General features: G+C 41.6%; 1 protein-coding gene, 1 long non-coding RNA gene and 1 pseudogene across 5 annotated transcripts in view; 2 read left to right on the top strand and 1 right to left on the bottom strand.

Annotated features, from left to right (window-relative positions):
* The window catches only part of LOC123333214, a 70,502-nt gene that overhangs the window by 19,915 nt on the left and 34,146 nt on the right, over positions 1-16,441 (bottom strand). Inside the window, exon 4 of one of the 2 annotated variants that reach the window (XR_006550424.2) lies at positions 1,086-1,299. This is a non-coding gene — a long non-coding RNA (uncharacterized LOC123333214). Of the gene's footprint in view, positions 1-18; positions 1,300-16,441 lie in introns of those variants that run through there. The other variant, XR_006550422.2, reaches the window with a different exon arrangement.
* The window catches only part of DENND5B (DENN domain containing 5B), a 222,235-nt gene that overhangs the window by 193,916 nt on the left and 11,878 nt on the right, over positions 1-16,441 (top strand). For all 3 annotated transcript variants that reach the window (XM_025283467.3, XM_006069091.4, XM_044941315.2), the window contains 4 exons: positions 6,213-6,341; positions 8,907-9,028; positions 14,230-14,375; positions 16,214-16,332. In XM_025283467.3, the coding sequence (XP_025139252.2) occupies positions 6,213-6,341; positions 8,907-9,028; positions 14,230-14,375; positions 16,214-16,332 (516 nt within the window). The remainder of the gene's footprint in view (positions 1-6,212; positions 6,342-8,906; positions 9,029-14,229; positions 14,376-16,213; positions 16,333-16,441) is intronic.
* On the top strand, positions 1,293-4,813 carry LOC102410340 (annotated as a pseudogene).

Raw genomic sequence — 16,441 nt, 5'->3', positions numbered from 1 at the left:
TAATAAAATTATTCCAGTTAAAAACAGATTCGAATGGTATAACTATACAGAAAAAATTTTAAAAGATTTGAAGTTTAATAACAGCATAAATTGTTTTAAAGCATAAAATTAGATACAGACTTTTACAAAGCAACAGTTTTCTGAGCTTCTAATATACATTAGGCCTTATAGGGAACAAACAGGGATGCAAGGCTAGTAAGAAGTATTGGGCTCATCATTCTCACGGAGCTTTTGTCAAAATTAGAAATATGTATACCAGGAGAAAATGATAAAATAGTAGACAGTGCATGATAAATGCGAATTAGACTATAGAACTTCATAAATTAGATCATTGAAGGCTGTCAAGGTCAAGGAAAGCTTTCTAGAAGAAGCTGGGATTTCAAACATGAATAGAATCAAATAAGGAAGCTCAAAGAAAGTAGGTACTTCAGGTAATAAAACACAAGTCTATGAGTTAACTGCTTGGAGTAGAATTTTTTAATAGGAAAATATGTTGAGGCCAAGGCTTCATGGGCCTTGAATGCAAGCTTGAGCAATTCAGGTGATATCCTGTGAGCGTTTGAAAATTCTGCAATAAAGCAGTTAATTACATTAGGAAGCAGTCTTTTAGGCAAAGAAATTTCCCTAGTGCCAGTAAACAAAGGGCTTGAGAAGAGTCTGGTGGCCTCATCTCTTGACGCCCGTGCCTCCTGCCAAAAAAAAAAATAGTGCAAACATTTTTATGAGGGGAATGCTAATAGCCACCTAAAGAAAATACGTTTCACTTTATGTATTCCAATCCTGCCCATTTTCCTTAACCATACATTGTTTTTCAAATTATTATGTCCCATTTTGACATTCTTGATCTATTATGTCTCCAGTTTAAGGCCAGCATACGACTAATTTCAGTAGATTTTACTGTGTTAGAGCAGTAAGAATATTTAGGAAAAGATTATACAACATAAGTACTTACCAAACCTCATGTAGATTCATTTTGGGTGGATACACTTTGACAGCATGGTATTCCTGGATCCTGTGAACTCTTATCTGGCACTGAGCTCATGGGGGGACCTTGTAAGTACTGTGGAACTTTAAGTGGTAAATACCTGAGCATTTTCCAGTGTTGCTTTTAGTCAGCTGTTTCATCTGGGCAATGTCAGGGTTGAGGAAGAGCCAATGCTGTTTCCTAGGCTCATATTGGCTGTGCCCACGTGGGTTGTCCAGTGCCCACCACTGCTGCCACCACCATAATCAGGGTGTAAATGGGGCTTGCCTGACCCCAGTTTTCTTCATTTGTGACCACGTGTAATGGTCTTAGGCCTTTAAAGATAAATTAAGTAGGTCATAATTTCTGAAAAAAATTCTTAGAGGTGAGGTGAGGTTGGTTAACACGAAAATGTCAACAGAATTTTCTTTTATTTCCTCCGTATGATGTGTTTTTCAGCCACTTCTTTAAGCCTCTCGTGTGATGTGATAATGCTTTATTTTACATTTTGTTTATCAAGAGTGTTTGATCAGACGCATGGGAGTCTGCCCCAGACAGGAAGCTGCAGCTGCGAGCCTCCCTAGCTCTGACCCTGCTGGGGGAATAGCCACCACGAGGCTGCCTAATAGGGCTGGTTTGACCTGACCAGGTGACCTTAGCAAGGGGTGGGGGGTGTGCTGAAGAAGGCTGGCCTACAACTGGGATCGAGGGGCGTGACCACACTGCAGAAATGGAACCCTCTGCCCAGGGCACACGAGAAAACCAAACCTCAGGACGAAGGAGGGAGGGACACGTGTGAACACATGAGGACTCACAAGGCATCCAGACATGGAAGGGCAGTACTGGGGACCACAGGTGACCCGCAGCCGGGCACCCAGCACAGAGAGCATCATGGCAGAGCAGGTGGCTCTGAGCCAGATGCAGGCGTGTGGGATACTGCGAGAAGAGCTGTGCCAAAGCTATTCTTTCCATCAATCAGGGACAATATATCTTAATATGTACATATCCTCTTCAAGAGGAAGATCTACCCCACCATCTGGTGGCTGTTCCAGGATGGCTTCTGCCAAAAGATACCTTCATTGTGGGCTACACCCACTCCCACTTCACAGTGGCCAACATCTGCAAGCAGAGCAAGCCCACCCCAGAGAAGGAGCCCAAGCTGGAGGAGTTCTTTGCCCACAACTCCTACGTGGCCAGCCAGTATGATGACGTGGCTTCCTAGGAGCACCTCAACAGTGGCATGAATGCTCTCCACCAGGGTCCGCAGGCCAGTGCCTCTTCTACCTGGCCTTGCTCCCCAGCGGCTACAGGACTGTCACCAAGAACATCCGTGACACCTGCACGAGCCAGACAGAACCGTATCATCATGGAGAAGCTCTTTGGGAGGGACCTGCGTATTTCCAACCAGCTGTCCAACCACGCAGCCTCCCTGTTTTGTGAGAACTAGATCTACTGCATCGACCACTACCTGGGTAAGGAGGTGGTCCAGAACCTCATGGTGCTGAGATTTTGTCAACAGGATCTTTAGGCCCCATTTGGAACCGTGACAACATTGCCTGCATGGAGCCTTCAAGGAGCCATTTGGCACTGAGGGCTGGTGGAGCTACCTCGGAATTTGGGATCATCTGGGAGGTAATGCAAAATCCCCTCCAGATCCTGTGTCTGGTGGCCATGGAGAAGCCCACCTCCACCAACTCAGATAACATCCGTGATGATAAGGTCAAGGTGTTGAAATGTATATCAAAGGTGCAGGTGAGCAATGTGGTCCTGAGGCAATATATGGAGAATCCCACTGAAGAAGGTGAAGCCACCAGAGGGTACCCAGAGGACCCTGGGGTGCCCCATGGGTCCACCACTGACACCTTTGCGGTTTTTATGTTCTCTGTGGGGAATGAGAGGTGGGACGGGCTGCCCTTCATACTGTGCTGCAGCAGAGCTCTGAATTAGCACAAGACCAAGGTGTGTCTGCAGTTCCTAAACATGGCTGGTGATGTCTTCTAGCAGCAATGCAAACGCAACAAACTGGTAATCCATGTGCAGCCCAAGGAGGCTGTGTATGCCAAGATGATGACCAAGGAGCCTGGCATGTTCTTCAACCCTGAGGAGTCAGAGCTGGACCTCACCTACAGTAACAGATACAAGAATGTGAAGCTCTTTGATGCATATGAGCACGCCTCATCCTGGACATCTTCAGTGGAAGCCAGATGCACTTTGTGCGCAGTGACGAGCTCCAGCAGGCCGGGTGTATCTTTACCCCACTGCTGCACCAGATCCATCACAAGAATCCCCAGCCCATCCCCTACATCTGTGGTAGCCCAGGCCCCACAGAGGCCAATGAGCTGATGAAGAGAATGGGCTTCCAGTACAAAGGGACCGACAAGTGGGTGAATGCCACACGCTCTGAGCCCTGAGCACCTGGTCCCCACCCCAACCCACCTTGGCCTGTCTCCCTGTCCTTCCCACTGTCTGACCCCATTTCAGGAGGACCTTAGGACCATAACCGTCGGCCTCACAATACTGGCTCCAGGCTCTGGCCACGCTGTGCCATGGCTGCCTTGGGCCCAGTTACATTCTTCAACCACAAGCGCAGGAGAATCACACTGTGACCATCCCCAGCAGCCAGTGAGCCAGCTTCTGTCCACAAAACTGAGCCCCAGTGGAAGAAAGAAGAGTGGCTCTTCATCTGGCCTGGCTCTTCCCAGATGACTGGAATTAGAGGACCATAGGGAGGGGCAGTGGTAGGCCTCAGTGGGCCATAGCTGTCAGCAGGCTCCTCAGAACTCAGGGGGAAGGCCCAGTTGCTTCTGCACCAGCCTCAGTGCTATTTGATATTCCTGGTCACCCCTGGAAGGAACTTCCAGGCTGCCCAGCACACCCCGCCACCGTCTTGGCTTCCTCAAATGTCCCCCTCGAATGTCCTCCCCACTGGAAACCAAGCAGCAGGTGGGATGCCCCACCTCAGTCCCCTGTCATTAAACCAGCAAATAGGAATAAAAAAAGAGTGTTTGATCATATGTCAGTGCCCTGGATTGAGAGGCTAAATCTTTACATCCAAGGATTGAGAGAGAAGGAGGGAAGGAGAGAAGTAAGAATGTGTGTATTGTAACATGGATGGACCTAGAGGGCATTATGCTAAGTGAAGAGAAATCCTGCATGATGTCACTTATATGTGGAATCTAAAAAAGAAAACGAATGAACAAACATAATCAGTCATAGATACAGAAAACAGGTGGCTGCTAAGTGGGCAGGGGCTTCAGGAGAGGAGAGAAATAGAGGGAGATTGAGGTAAAGACTTTGAGTTAACTAAATTAGTCACAGGTATGAAATGTAGTGTGGGGAATATAGACAGTATGTAATACTGTTGTATGGTGACAGATGACAGCTAGACTTATCATAGTGATCTTTTTGAAATGTATAGAAATCAAATCACTGTTTGTAGCAGGAATTAACACAGTGTTGTGGGTCAGTTATACTGCAAAAACAAACAAGTTCATAGAAAAAGAGATCAGGTTTGTGATCACCAGAGGCCAAGGTGAGGTGGAGGGAGATCATCTGAAGGCAGTCAAAAAGTGTAAACTCTGAATTTTAAGTACTTAATAGGGATGTAATGTGTTGTGCAACATGACAAGACAACACTGCTGTACAATGTAAATGAAAGTTGTTAAGAGTAAATTGTAAAAATTCTAATCACAAGGAAAAAAACTGTCTTTAATGTATCTGTAAGAAATGGTAGATGTTCACTAAACCTATTGTGATCATTATTTCATAATCTATATAAGTCAAATCATTATGTTGTGTACCTTATATGTTGTGTGTCAATTATATCTCAATAAAACTGGACAGGGGGAAGAGATGTGTTTTACAAGGAGGGTATTCCTTATTCTGAATGCTGGAATCATCAGAGTCTGCAATGTTTATAACAGCTGAGATAAGTCATTCTGTACTTTAAAAAAAAATCAAAGGAAAGGATGGTGGGTCACAATCACAAAGACTTTTCAGTGACTCATTTACTGTTTCTATAATTATCCTGTCCCTTAGATTTGTCCTTCCTGCTCAATCCTTCTTTCTTCCTAGGAGGGGAATCATTTAGGAAGATTAATTCAGTCCTGCTGGGCATAGCATCAACTTCAACACAGAATACTAATTTATACATATATGTAAGTTATGACCAACCTAGATAGCATATTGCCAACAAAGGTTCGTTTAGTCAAGGCTATGGTTTTTCCTGTGGTCATGTATGGATGTGAGAGTTGGACTGTGAAGAAGGCTGAGCGCCGAAGAATTGATGCTTTTGAACTGTGGTGTTGGAGAAGACTCTTGAGAGTCCCTTGGACTGCAAGGAGATCCAACCAGTCCATTCTGAAGGAGATCAGCCCTGGGATTTCTTTGGAAGGACTGATGCTGAAGCTGAAACTCCAGTACTTTGGCCACCTGATGCGAAGAGTTGACTCATTGGAAAAGACTCTGATGCTGGGAGGGATTGGGGGCAGGAGAAGAAGGGGACAACAGAGGATGAGATGGCTGGATGTATCACTGACTCGATGGACGTGAGTCTGGGTGAACTCCAGGAGTTGGTGATGGACCGGGAGGCCTGGCGTGCTGCAATTCATGGGGTTGCAAAGAGTCGGACACAACTGAGCGACTGAACTGAACGTTCATTTGGGGGTTGATCAGTCAATTTTTTTGTGGCCACACAGTATCCTAAGTCTTTCAAATTTTTAAGAATTTTGAATTTATTAGTATAATACAGCTTTTCTTCTAATGCCATAGAAAATGGAACTTCATATTTTCCAGATGTTGTCAGAGCAATTTGAAAAATGATTCAGTGAATTAAAGTTGTAGCAGAGACTTAATTAAACTGTAGAACAATTATTTTGAGTAAGAGCATGAATATACAGCCTGTTTTATTACTTTTATTTTTCTGAGGGTCAGGGATAACCGATTGCTGGTTTATATGTATCTGCAAGCATGAAACAAGAACAAAATAAAACCTGAAAGAGTAAATGAGTGTTAAATGCTTTATCTTAGGATATTGTCTGTTTGGTCATGTTGTAATGGTAATTCTGATGTGGGACTAATTTCATGATTCAGATGGGACACTTGAAGTTTAATCAGCATAAATGGTGTGTGGCCTATTCCCTCTAAGTAGAAAATAACTTTACTGTGCGAAGTGCTGTAATTCTTTAGTTCTTTTCCAGTTCAAGGTTAGCCTTAGGATTTACATCTTTGCTGTTTTACTATCCTTTAGGCATATTCAAAACATGAGTGAGATCAAGACTGATGTCGGACGAGCTCGAGCATGGATAAGATTGTCTCTAGAAAAGAAGGTCTTGTCCCAGCATCTCAAGCAGTTGCTCTCTAACCAGCTGCTCACAAAGTAAGAGGTGGCCTCGAGGCATTTCTGTTTCTATGACCTATGCTTACAAAATAAGTTGCATAGACTGACAGGCTGCCTTCTTTAGCATGAGTTGTTCACTCCTGTGCACATGCACTCTTCCTTTCTAACAGGCACATGTTTCAGAAACTCTGTGTCATGACCTCCTATTTGATTATATATGGGAGGGTACAGATTTCATAGCCAGAGGCAGATGGTGCTACCTTTTTCAGAAAAAAAAAACTAAGTAGTCCCACAGGTTGATGGTAACATCCAAAAAGTGAAAGTGGCTCAGTCGTGTCCAGCTCTTTGCGACCCCATGGACTGTTCAGTCCAAGGAATTCTCCAGGCCAGAATACTGGAATGGGTAGCCTTTCCCTTCTCCAGGGGGTCTTCCCAACCCAGGGATTGAACCCAGGTTTCCCACATTGCAGGTGGATTCTTTACCAGCTGAGCCACAAGGGAAGCTTTACCAGCTGAGCCACAAGGGAAATATCCAAAAGATGGGTTGAATTTATGTAAACCTTGTATCATATTGTGAAGATCACAACAAAACCAGGAGTAGCAAAAAAATTAAAAGGTCCATAGTAAATAGCTTCTCTGAGAGTCTTACCAATACTTATATTTAGTAGTGTAGAGCCAGTAAACCAGTCAAGAGCATATTAGTTAATTAACTGTTTTGATTGATTCTCTTTACTCCATCAGAAACCTGGATGATAATACATATAGTAGAATTAATTTGAAAATTAAGGGCTTTGGGGTTCTCTAGAGCAAAGGCATGCAAAGGATTCAGCAGAGACTTCAAACACGAGAGTGTTGGAATCCCACCATAACCCAATTCTTTTTGTGATTTTAAATTTTTATGTATCACTGTAGAGTTAGTTATCCCTTGGAGCATTTTAGGATGACTCTTAATATCCAAAGAATGGGTTAGATAGAGTATATGATGTGAAGTACGTCCTGTGAACCTGACCGTCCCCTCTTAAAACTGACTACACTCCCCACATCTTATCCCTGCTGATAAGTCTTGTGCCCTTTGTGGCCAAAGTACAAGGCAGAAAATGATAGTCGTTTAAAAATGTTGCTACATAAAGGTAACTACTAAGTATCTTACATGTTTTCTACTGTACTTTCTTCTATGTATGTTCTCTTAGTTAAGATTATACTGTATTTGCAATTCAGCTCACCCTTTTTTCAGGTTAATATTATACCATAACATTTTATATGTCATAAAGTCTCTGAAATCTGAATGCCTGTGTTCAAAAACTGCCTTTACTATTCACTATTTGAATGGCCTTAGGCAAGATCCTTAACTTCATTTTATCACTTTTCCTCATCTGTAAAAGGAGAATGCTAATAGACTTACCTCTCATGTGATCACAAGGATTAGATATATTAATAACTATGAAATACTTGGGAAATGCTTAAATGTAAATGCTTAATAAAAAGTTACTGTTTTAGGGAGCAGTAGTTTTTTTCTTACTCAGTTAAAATTCAATCCTTTTTTGAAATGAAACATCTGAAACACAGAGTGGTTTAAATTTTCCAGAAAGATATCTTCCAAACACTATAATATGGATGATTATATTATAACTAGTCAATATTTTTAAAAATTTATCTTTAGTGAATGTTATGTCCTTCAGCCATGGGATGAGGAAAAAAAAAAAATCCACCATAGGCTATTAACAGCAGATGTGGGGAGTAGTAGTTTTGTTATTGTTAAAATTCTTCTTAAACTTAATTTTTTTAAACAAATTTTTTAAAATTTGTTTTTAGCTGCACTGAGTCTTCACTCTGCATGCTGGCTTTCTCTAGTTGCCATGAGCAGGGGGCTACTCTCTAGTTGTGGTGCGCGGGCCTCTCACTGCTGTTGCTTCTCTCGTTGCAGCTTGCAGGCTCTAGAGCTCAGGCTCAGTACTTGTGGCATCTGGGCTTAGTTGCGCCGTGACATGTGAAATCTTCTCAGACCCAGGGATTGAAGCTGTGTTCCCTGCATTGGCAGATGGATTCTTACCCATTGTATCACTAGGAAAGTCCTAAACTTTATTTTAAATTAGTATACTATGATATATTGGGTTGGAAAAACCTGAATGAACTTTTTGGCCAACTCAGTATTTTTATTTTTTACAAATAATATTCAAGTGGACATTTGTGAGTAAATCTCTGCCATTTCATATTATATCCTTAGGACTGAGTCCTTAAAATTAATAAGTCAAAGAATAATTATTTTTAATTACTTAAATATTACCAACAAATTGCTTTTCTGAAATTTTCAGATTACACTTTCTGTTATTCACTGCCACCCCCCACATATACCCCCATCAGCACTGATCATTAATTTTAAATCTTTATTACTTTGATGGACAAAATGAATTCACAGGAGGTTGTTTCTTTAATTACTAAGTAGGTTAAAATATTAACATATATACATTCATTTTTATGAATTGTCTGTTCTTTCTAGATTCAAGTTTCTACTCATCATTTGTCTAAGAGGAAGTATTTTTTAGCGGAAGACATAAGGAAAAATACACTATACTATTACTTTGTGTTTGTCTTATCCTTTCCTAGGAAGCTTTATAAACGTTATGCTTTTCTCCGTTGTGAAGAAGAAAGAGAGCAGTTTCTTTACCATCTTCTTTCCCTCAATGCTGTGGACTATTTCTGCTTCACCAGTGTCTTCACCACTATCAGTAAGTCTGGAGAAGTGAATGTTAAGTGAAGTGCTGCTCAGATGACTAATGGAATAAGAGTTTGTATTTTTAAAAGTGAGACATACCACAGTTCAGTGAGACAGACACTGTAACATCCACCCCTCCCCCAACCTTCCCTGCCCAACCCCATCTCCATTTAGCAATAAAGGTTACACCCCAGCAGCCCCACCTCCTGAAGACAACCCTCCGCTATTTGGGGAATGTCTCACCAAAGAAAACTACCATCCCTGAGGCTATCCGTCCTACTAAAGCCAGCCAGGATCCCTGCCTGATCCCTGGGCTGCCCCAGAACGCACTGTGGTATCAGCTGAGGACTCACAGCATCAGAGCTCAGTTTCTGCCTCAGCCCACCCTTTCTTCCTCACATGTTGAACCCAGAAGCCGCATTCTTCATGCTAATTTCTGACTCAGAGTCTGCTTACCAAAAAACCCATCCTGCAATAGGAAATGGGGTGGATGTGAAGAGGAATGTTTTATTAAACAAACATTGCAGTGTCTTATCTGAAACACATAAATTCAAAGAATCAGTATATGATAATAATAAGCATGTAACTGAACAGCCATGAAATTAAAAGATGCTTGCTCCTTGGAAGAAAAGCTATGACCAACCTAGACAGCATATTAAAAAGCAAAGATATTACTTTGCCAACAAAGGTCTGTCTAGTCAAAGCTATGGTTTTTCCAGTAGTCATGTGTGAATATGAAAGTTGGACTATAAAGAAAGCTGAGTGCCGAAGAATTGATGCTTTAGAACTGTGGTGAAGACTCTTGAAGAGTCCCTGGGACTGCAAGGAGATCAAACCAGTCAACCCTAAAGGAAATCAGTCCTGAATATTCATCAGAAGGACTGATGCTAAAGCTGAAACTCAATACTTTGGCCACCTGTTGTGAAGAACTGACTCACTGAAAAAGACCCTGGTGCTGGGAAAGATTGAAGGCAGGAGAAGAAGGGGACGACAGAGGACGAAATGGTTGGATGACATCACAACTCGATGGACATGAGTTTGAGCAAGCTCCAGGAGTTGGTGATGGCCAGGGAAGCCTGGTGTGCTGCAATCCATGGGGTTGCAAAGAGTTGGACAGGACTGAGCAACTGAACTAAACTGAACATCATTAAACTTTGATGATTCAGAAAGACTTCAGAATCTTGCTGAATGTTGCAGATCTTAATGACCCAGATAACCACGATGGTGTGGTCACTTACCTAGAGCCAGACATCGTGGAGTGTGAAGTGGACCTTAGGAAATATGACTACAAACAAAGCTAGTGGAGGTGATGGAATTCCAGCTGAGCTATTTCAGATCCTAAAGGATGATGCTTTGAAAGTGCTGCGTTCAATATGCCAGCAAATTCGAAAATTCTGTAGCAGCCACAGGACTGGAAAAGGTCCATTTTCATTCCAACCCCAAAGAATAGCAGTGCCAAAGAATGTTCAAACTACCATACAGTTGCACTCATTTTGAATACTAGTAAGGTTATGCTCAAAATCCTCCAAGCTAGACTTCAGCAACGTGAACTGAGAATTTCTAGATGTACAAGCTGGGTTTAGAAAAGGCAGAGGAACCAGAGATCAAATTGCCAATATCCGCTGGATCATAGAGAAAGCAAGGGAATTAAAAAAAAAAATCTGCTTCATTGACTACACTAAAGCCTTTGTGTGGATCACAACAAACTATGGAAAATTCTTTCAAGAAATGGGAATACCACACTACCTTACTTGTCTCCTGAGAAACCTGTATGTGGCTTAAGAAGCAATTAGAAACTTACATGGAACAACTGACTGGTTTAAAATTAGGAAAGAGGTAAGACAAGGTTGTAAATTGTCACCCTGTTTATGTAACTTTTATAACTTCTTGTATAGCAGTTAATGCCTGACTGGATGAATTATAAGCTGGAATCAAGATTGCCAGGAGAAATATCAACAAACTCAGATATGCAGATGATACCACTCTAATGGCAGAAAGTAAAGTTAATCTAAAGAGCCTCTTGATGAACGTGAAAGAGGAGAGTGAAGAAGCTGGCGTAAAACTCAACATTCAAAAAACTAAAATCATGGCATCTAGTCCCATCACTTCATGGCAAATAGAAGGGGAAAAAGTGGAAGCAGTGACAGATTTTATTTTCTTGGGTCCAAAATCACCTCACTGAGGACAGTGAATACAGCCATGAAATTAAAGTGCTTGCTCCATGGAAGGAGAGCTGTGACAAACCTAGACAACATATTCAAAAGCAGAGACATCACTTTGCTGACAAAGGTCCGTATACTCAAAGCTGTGGTTTTTCCAGTAGTCATGTATAGGTGTGAGAGTTGGACCGTAAAGAAGGCTGAGCACCAAGGAACTGATGCTTTCAAATTGTGGTGTTAAGAAGACTCTTGAAAGTTCCTTGGACTGCAGTGAGATCATACCAGTCACTATAAGGAAATCGGCCTTGAATATTCACTGCAAGGACTAATGCTGAAGTTGAAACTCCAATACTTTGTCCACTTGATGGAGAGTCAACTCATTGAAAAAGACCCTGATGCTGGGAAAGATTGACGTCAAGAGCAAAATGAGAATATGGTGGTTAAATAGACTCTGAATGCTAATGGACATGAATTTGAGCAAACTCTGGGAGATAGTGAAGGACAGGAAAACCTGACATGCTACGGTCTATGGGGGTCAAAAAGAGTCAGACACAGCTTAGCCGCTGAACAACAACAAGAGGGAGGAAATACTGATTGAAGATGTGTTTTTGATAAACTAAATTATAGTATTTATTCTGTCACATTGGTCCCCTTCCCTACTTTGGAGAATTTTTACTTGTATCAGTTAGGAATTATTGTCAGTTGCAAATATCAGAAAACAGTGGTGTAAACAAATCGGTAGTTTTGTTTTTCTTACACAGTGAGAAGTCTTGAAGTAGGCAGTCTGCAGTGCTATCACAGACCCAGGCTCTGTGACAGCTGTCAGTGTGTGCTAATCACCTCATGATCACAAGGTAGCTGTTCTCAGTTTACCCTCCAGCCTGAAGAAGGAAGCAGTGCCAAGGAAGAGGGGTCAGAATCTGTGCCAGAAGAACATAATTTTCTGAGAAATTTCAATAAATATAACCAGTATTTCACTGGGCAGAGTTGTGTAGGTTTTGGTCTCTGGTAGAGGCAAAGAAAATGGAGTTAGAATGGTTATTAGGCTAACCTGTAATATCTGTCAAGATACTGTTAGTTAATTAGAAGCTAAGGTGTTATATACAATTTTGAAAGAGAAGAAATTGCAGAGGGAGTTAGGACTCCTAAGCTCCTCCCCATATCTGCAGATTTCTCTTTATCCATCTAACTCTTAAAACTAGGGAATTGAAATACTTCATGAAATAAATATTCTGAGTTTAATAATACTAATCTTTTTCTGCTTTATGAAATCATTGTGTATCTGTGAGCCCTTTGCAGCCAACAGAACTGCTGACCCTAAACAAGCCTTTTTCTGCATCTTTTCTAATCCTATTAGTGAAAGAAATGAGTAGCCTTTGGTACCTAAAATAACGTCTTGCACTAACCTCTTCTGCTTTCAGTTTCAAAAATCGTTTGATTCTCATGATTACTAAGCCATGAAAATATGGCCTTTTTCTCTGACATTTTCCTTTCCTTCAGCCAAAATAAAAGGACAGAAAGGGGAGTTATTCAGCCAACAGAAAGAAAGTCCTCTATGTAAAATTAGAGAAACAAGCCATTTATCCCATTCATTCTGCTCATCTAAGAGCACACTGAGACATGAGCCCCTCTTGTGAGGCAAGATCCGAGCCCCTTGTCCAGTGACTGTTTTTAATCCTGGGTGTAGTTCTTTCAAAGAGGACCTTTTAATAGTTCTCTTGTGACTGGATGAAGAGAATACCAACCAAAATATTGATTCTACCCTGCTTTTTAAAAAAAAAAAAAAAAAGTATGGCTCTGAGGGCTAAAAATATGCTAATGTGTTTGAGCCGTCCTCATTTTTTAAAGGAAATGGAGGTGTGTGGAATGCCTAACTGTGGGTTCCACATTTGAGCAAACGATGGTGTTTGGCCAGTGACATCTAGTGGCTTGCCTTTGAAGAGCCTTCAAAGGGAACGATTTCACAGATTCCTTTCCGCATCCTTATTCTCTCCCTGAGGCATCTCTTGCCCTAGAGCCCCCTTTCCAAGTTGTAGCTAATAGACTTCATATTACAGCTGGAATGGAGGTGCTGTTGTCTATTACTGGCTTTGCATATGGGACTGTAACACTGGGATGAGAAAGTTCTGGAGTGCAGTGTTGTGAAGCATTGCCCAAGAAAATCAGCAACAAGCAGATACTGTGCAAGTAGTCACCAACCACCTTCCTTATATGAAACCATGCCAGTAACCATGCTCATTTGTACTCCATTTTGGAACAAAATGAATAAAAACATCAAAGCAATGAAAATACTACACAGTCACTGTCTATGTCCTCAGGTATTCTGGTGCTAATGCCTGACATTGTTTATAAAATGTAGTGCTGATGATAAGCATGCCATGTTATGGGTGTGAGAGTTGGACCATGAGAAGGCTGAGTGCTGAAGAATTGGTGCTTTCGAATTGTGGTGCTGGAAAAGACTCTTTTGAGAGTCCCTTGGACTGCATGGAGATCAAATCAGTCAATCCTGAAGGGAATCAACCCTGAATATTTATTGAAAGGACTGTTGCTGCAGCTGAAGCTCCAGTACTTTGGCCACCTGATGCGAATAGCCAACTCATTGAAAAAGACCCTGGTACTGAGAAGGATTGAGGGCAAAAGGATAAGAGGGCGACAGAGGTTGAGATGGTTAGATAGTTATCACTGACTCGATGTATAAGAATTTGAGCAAACTCCAGGTAATAGTGAAGGACAGAGAAGCCTGGTGTGCTGCAGTCCATGGGGGTTGCAAAGAGTCGGACAGAGTTTAGCAACTGAACAACAACAATGCCATGTGTACATAATGATGTATAAGTATGGAAACTAGTACAAGTACTGGGACTTGTGGCTTAATACCAGACCTCATCTTTCTAGGCTAGAGGAGGTTATGATCTCATCCTGTTGCTTAAGTTTATAGCTTGATAGATCATTAAAAGGCAAATTATCTGTGAAAGCCAACAGAATTCTGAATATATATTTGTTTTCTTCAGGAGAACTTCATTGTTATTTTGTATTAATTTCAGCATTTTTCTTTCAGTGATTCCATATAGGTCAGTGATCATTCCCATCAAAAAGCTGAGCAACGCGATCATCACGTCAAACCCTTGGATCTGTGTATCAGGAGAACTAGGAGACACGGGAGTAATGCAGATTCCCAAAAACCTCCTTGAAATGACTTTTGAAGTAGGTTCAGCTAATTGCTTTCTTAGCACAAAGTGTCATACATAGTTCTACACAACAATGCCAGTTTCAGTTTTTCATTTTTCCCCAAGTCAAATAATACAAAGGGTAATTAAGCATGCAGGATCATTTAGAGGATTATATACCTAAAGTTGTCTGCTGCTGCTGCTGCTACTAAGTCACTTCAGTCGTGTCCGACTCTGTGCAACCCCATAGACAGCAGCCCATCAGGCTCCCTCGTCCCTGGGATTCTCCAGGCAAGAACACTGGAGTGGGTTGCCATTTCCTTCTCCAATGCATCAAAGTGAAAAGTGAAAGTGAAGTCACTCAGTCGTGTCTGACTCTTAGTGACCCCATGGACTGCAGCCTACCAGGCTCCTCCGTCCATGGGATTTGCCAGGCAAGAGTACTGGAGTGGGGTGCCATTGCCTTCTCCGAAAGTTGTCTGGAACACATGAATTTGTTTTGCATTTTTATTGTTTTTTTAATTGTTAAGCTGTGTATTTCTACTTGTAGTGGTGCACTCTGGGGCTTTGCCAGGTCCTTTTCCATAATTCCCAACGCGTGTTGTAGAACCTGGCACATAGAGAACATTCAGGTGAATGCTTTCCCCACAGTGGTTCTCTTCCAAACTGTAAATTCACCCTGCCTGAACCTGGGCAAAGGGAACAGGAGCTGCTTTTCATGCTTTGGCCTTTAGACCACATGGTGATATTTATAAAATGATCTTGCGAAAATACCTCTCACTATGATAGTCAGTTTTCCGGTCTTACCTGGTGAAGTAGCCCCATACTTTTGAGCCCACATGCTGGTTGATCCTGGCATGCAGAAAGGAGACAAACATCTGTTCTCCTTTCCGAAGGGAAATGGTACTAACTGAATGTTCTGTTCCTGGGGTCTAGGAATGGCAGTTTCCACTCAGAGTCATGACACTGCCCAAGAGCTTATTTTGACACTATTCAGTGGGCTCACAGCTATCTGTATATAAAAGATTAAACTCCTTGGCTTTTCTTTGACTGCTATAGACATAAACTGCATTATAAGTCCCATCATTGCTGTTTCCAGACTCTCACATCTGCCTGCTTCTTTCCATCTCTGCTGCCACAACTAATTCAAGATGCCCTCCTCCATCACCTAGATCTATGATTCAAAGATGTCAAGTGCTTTGAGAACTCATAGCTTTGAGGTTCCCAGCTATACATAGTCAGTTGGGGTCTGTGATCTTTCATCAGAATTTTGTTGACATTAATTTTTACCATTTCTGTTATCATCACTTTCTTTTTTTTTTTTATCATCACTTTCTTTTGTACTTACGCACAAAGGGTCAGGAAGAATGCTGATAACTATGGTTTTTTTTTTTAACAATAGCTTCAGAGACTTCTAGATGATGTTTGAGGTCAGTCTGCCTTAGTATTTATTAAAGCAGAAAAACTTGGTGATTTTTTATGTCTATAATTATTTTTCTGACCTCTCTATAACTAAATCTAAATAGCATCCTTTCCCATTTTTTGGAATTCTTCTCATCCTTCAAAGGAAAAAAATCTACTGACTCGGTGATGTTTCCAGATTCTCCAGTTGGAAATCATTGTTCCTTCCCAGGTGTTCTTCAAGCACCTGTTTACATATCTGCTCTCAGACATTGTGTAGTCCCTCTCATTTAATAATGTTCCTATGTTTCCTGTCTCATTAGAAGGGATCTATTTGGAAATTTTTCTCTAGTGCACAACAGAATACATTATGCAGAGTCTTCTGCACTTGTAAATTGTTTGGAACCACTACTAAAGCTGAGAGGTGGCAGGAAAAGATCGGGAACTGAGTACCCTGTGGTCCTGTCCCTACAGTGCCAGAATCTGGGGAAGCTGACAACTGTCCAGATCGGTCACGATAACTCAGGACTGTTAGCCAAATGGCTAGTGGATTGTGTCATGGTCAGAAATGAAATCACAGGACATACATATAGGTAAGTAAATGTCCTTGGGAGTTCAGACTTCTTTTAATACTTTTTAGACAAGAAAAAGTTTGAGAATTATTTTCATTCTAAAGCTTTCCCACTACCTTTTGAATTTTAC

Source organism: Bubalus bubalis, chromosome 4 (genome assembly GCF_019923935.1).
Source record: "Bubalus bubalis isolate 160015118507 breed Murrah chromosome 4, NDDB_SH_1, whole genome shotgun sequence".
NCBI classification, from domain to species: Eukaryota; Metazoa; Chordata; class Mammalia; order Artiodactyla; family Bovidae; genus Bubalus; species Bubalus bubalis.
This window is presented reverse-complemented; position numbering and strand designations above follow the sequence as displayed.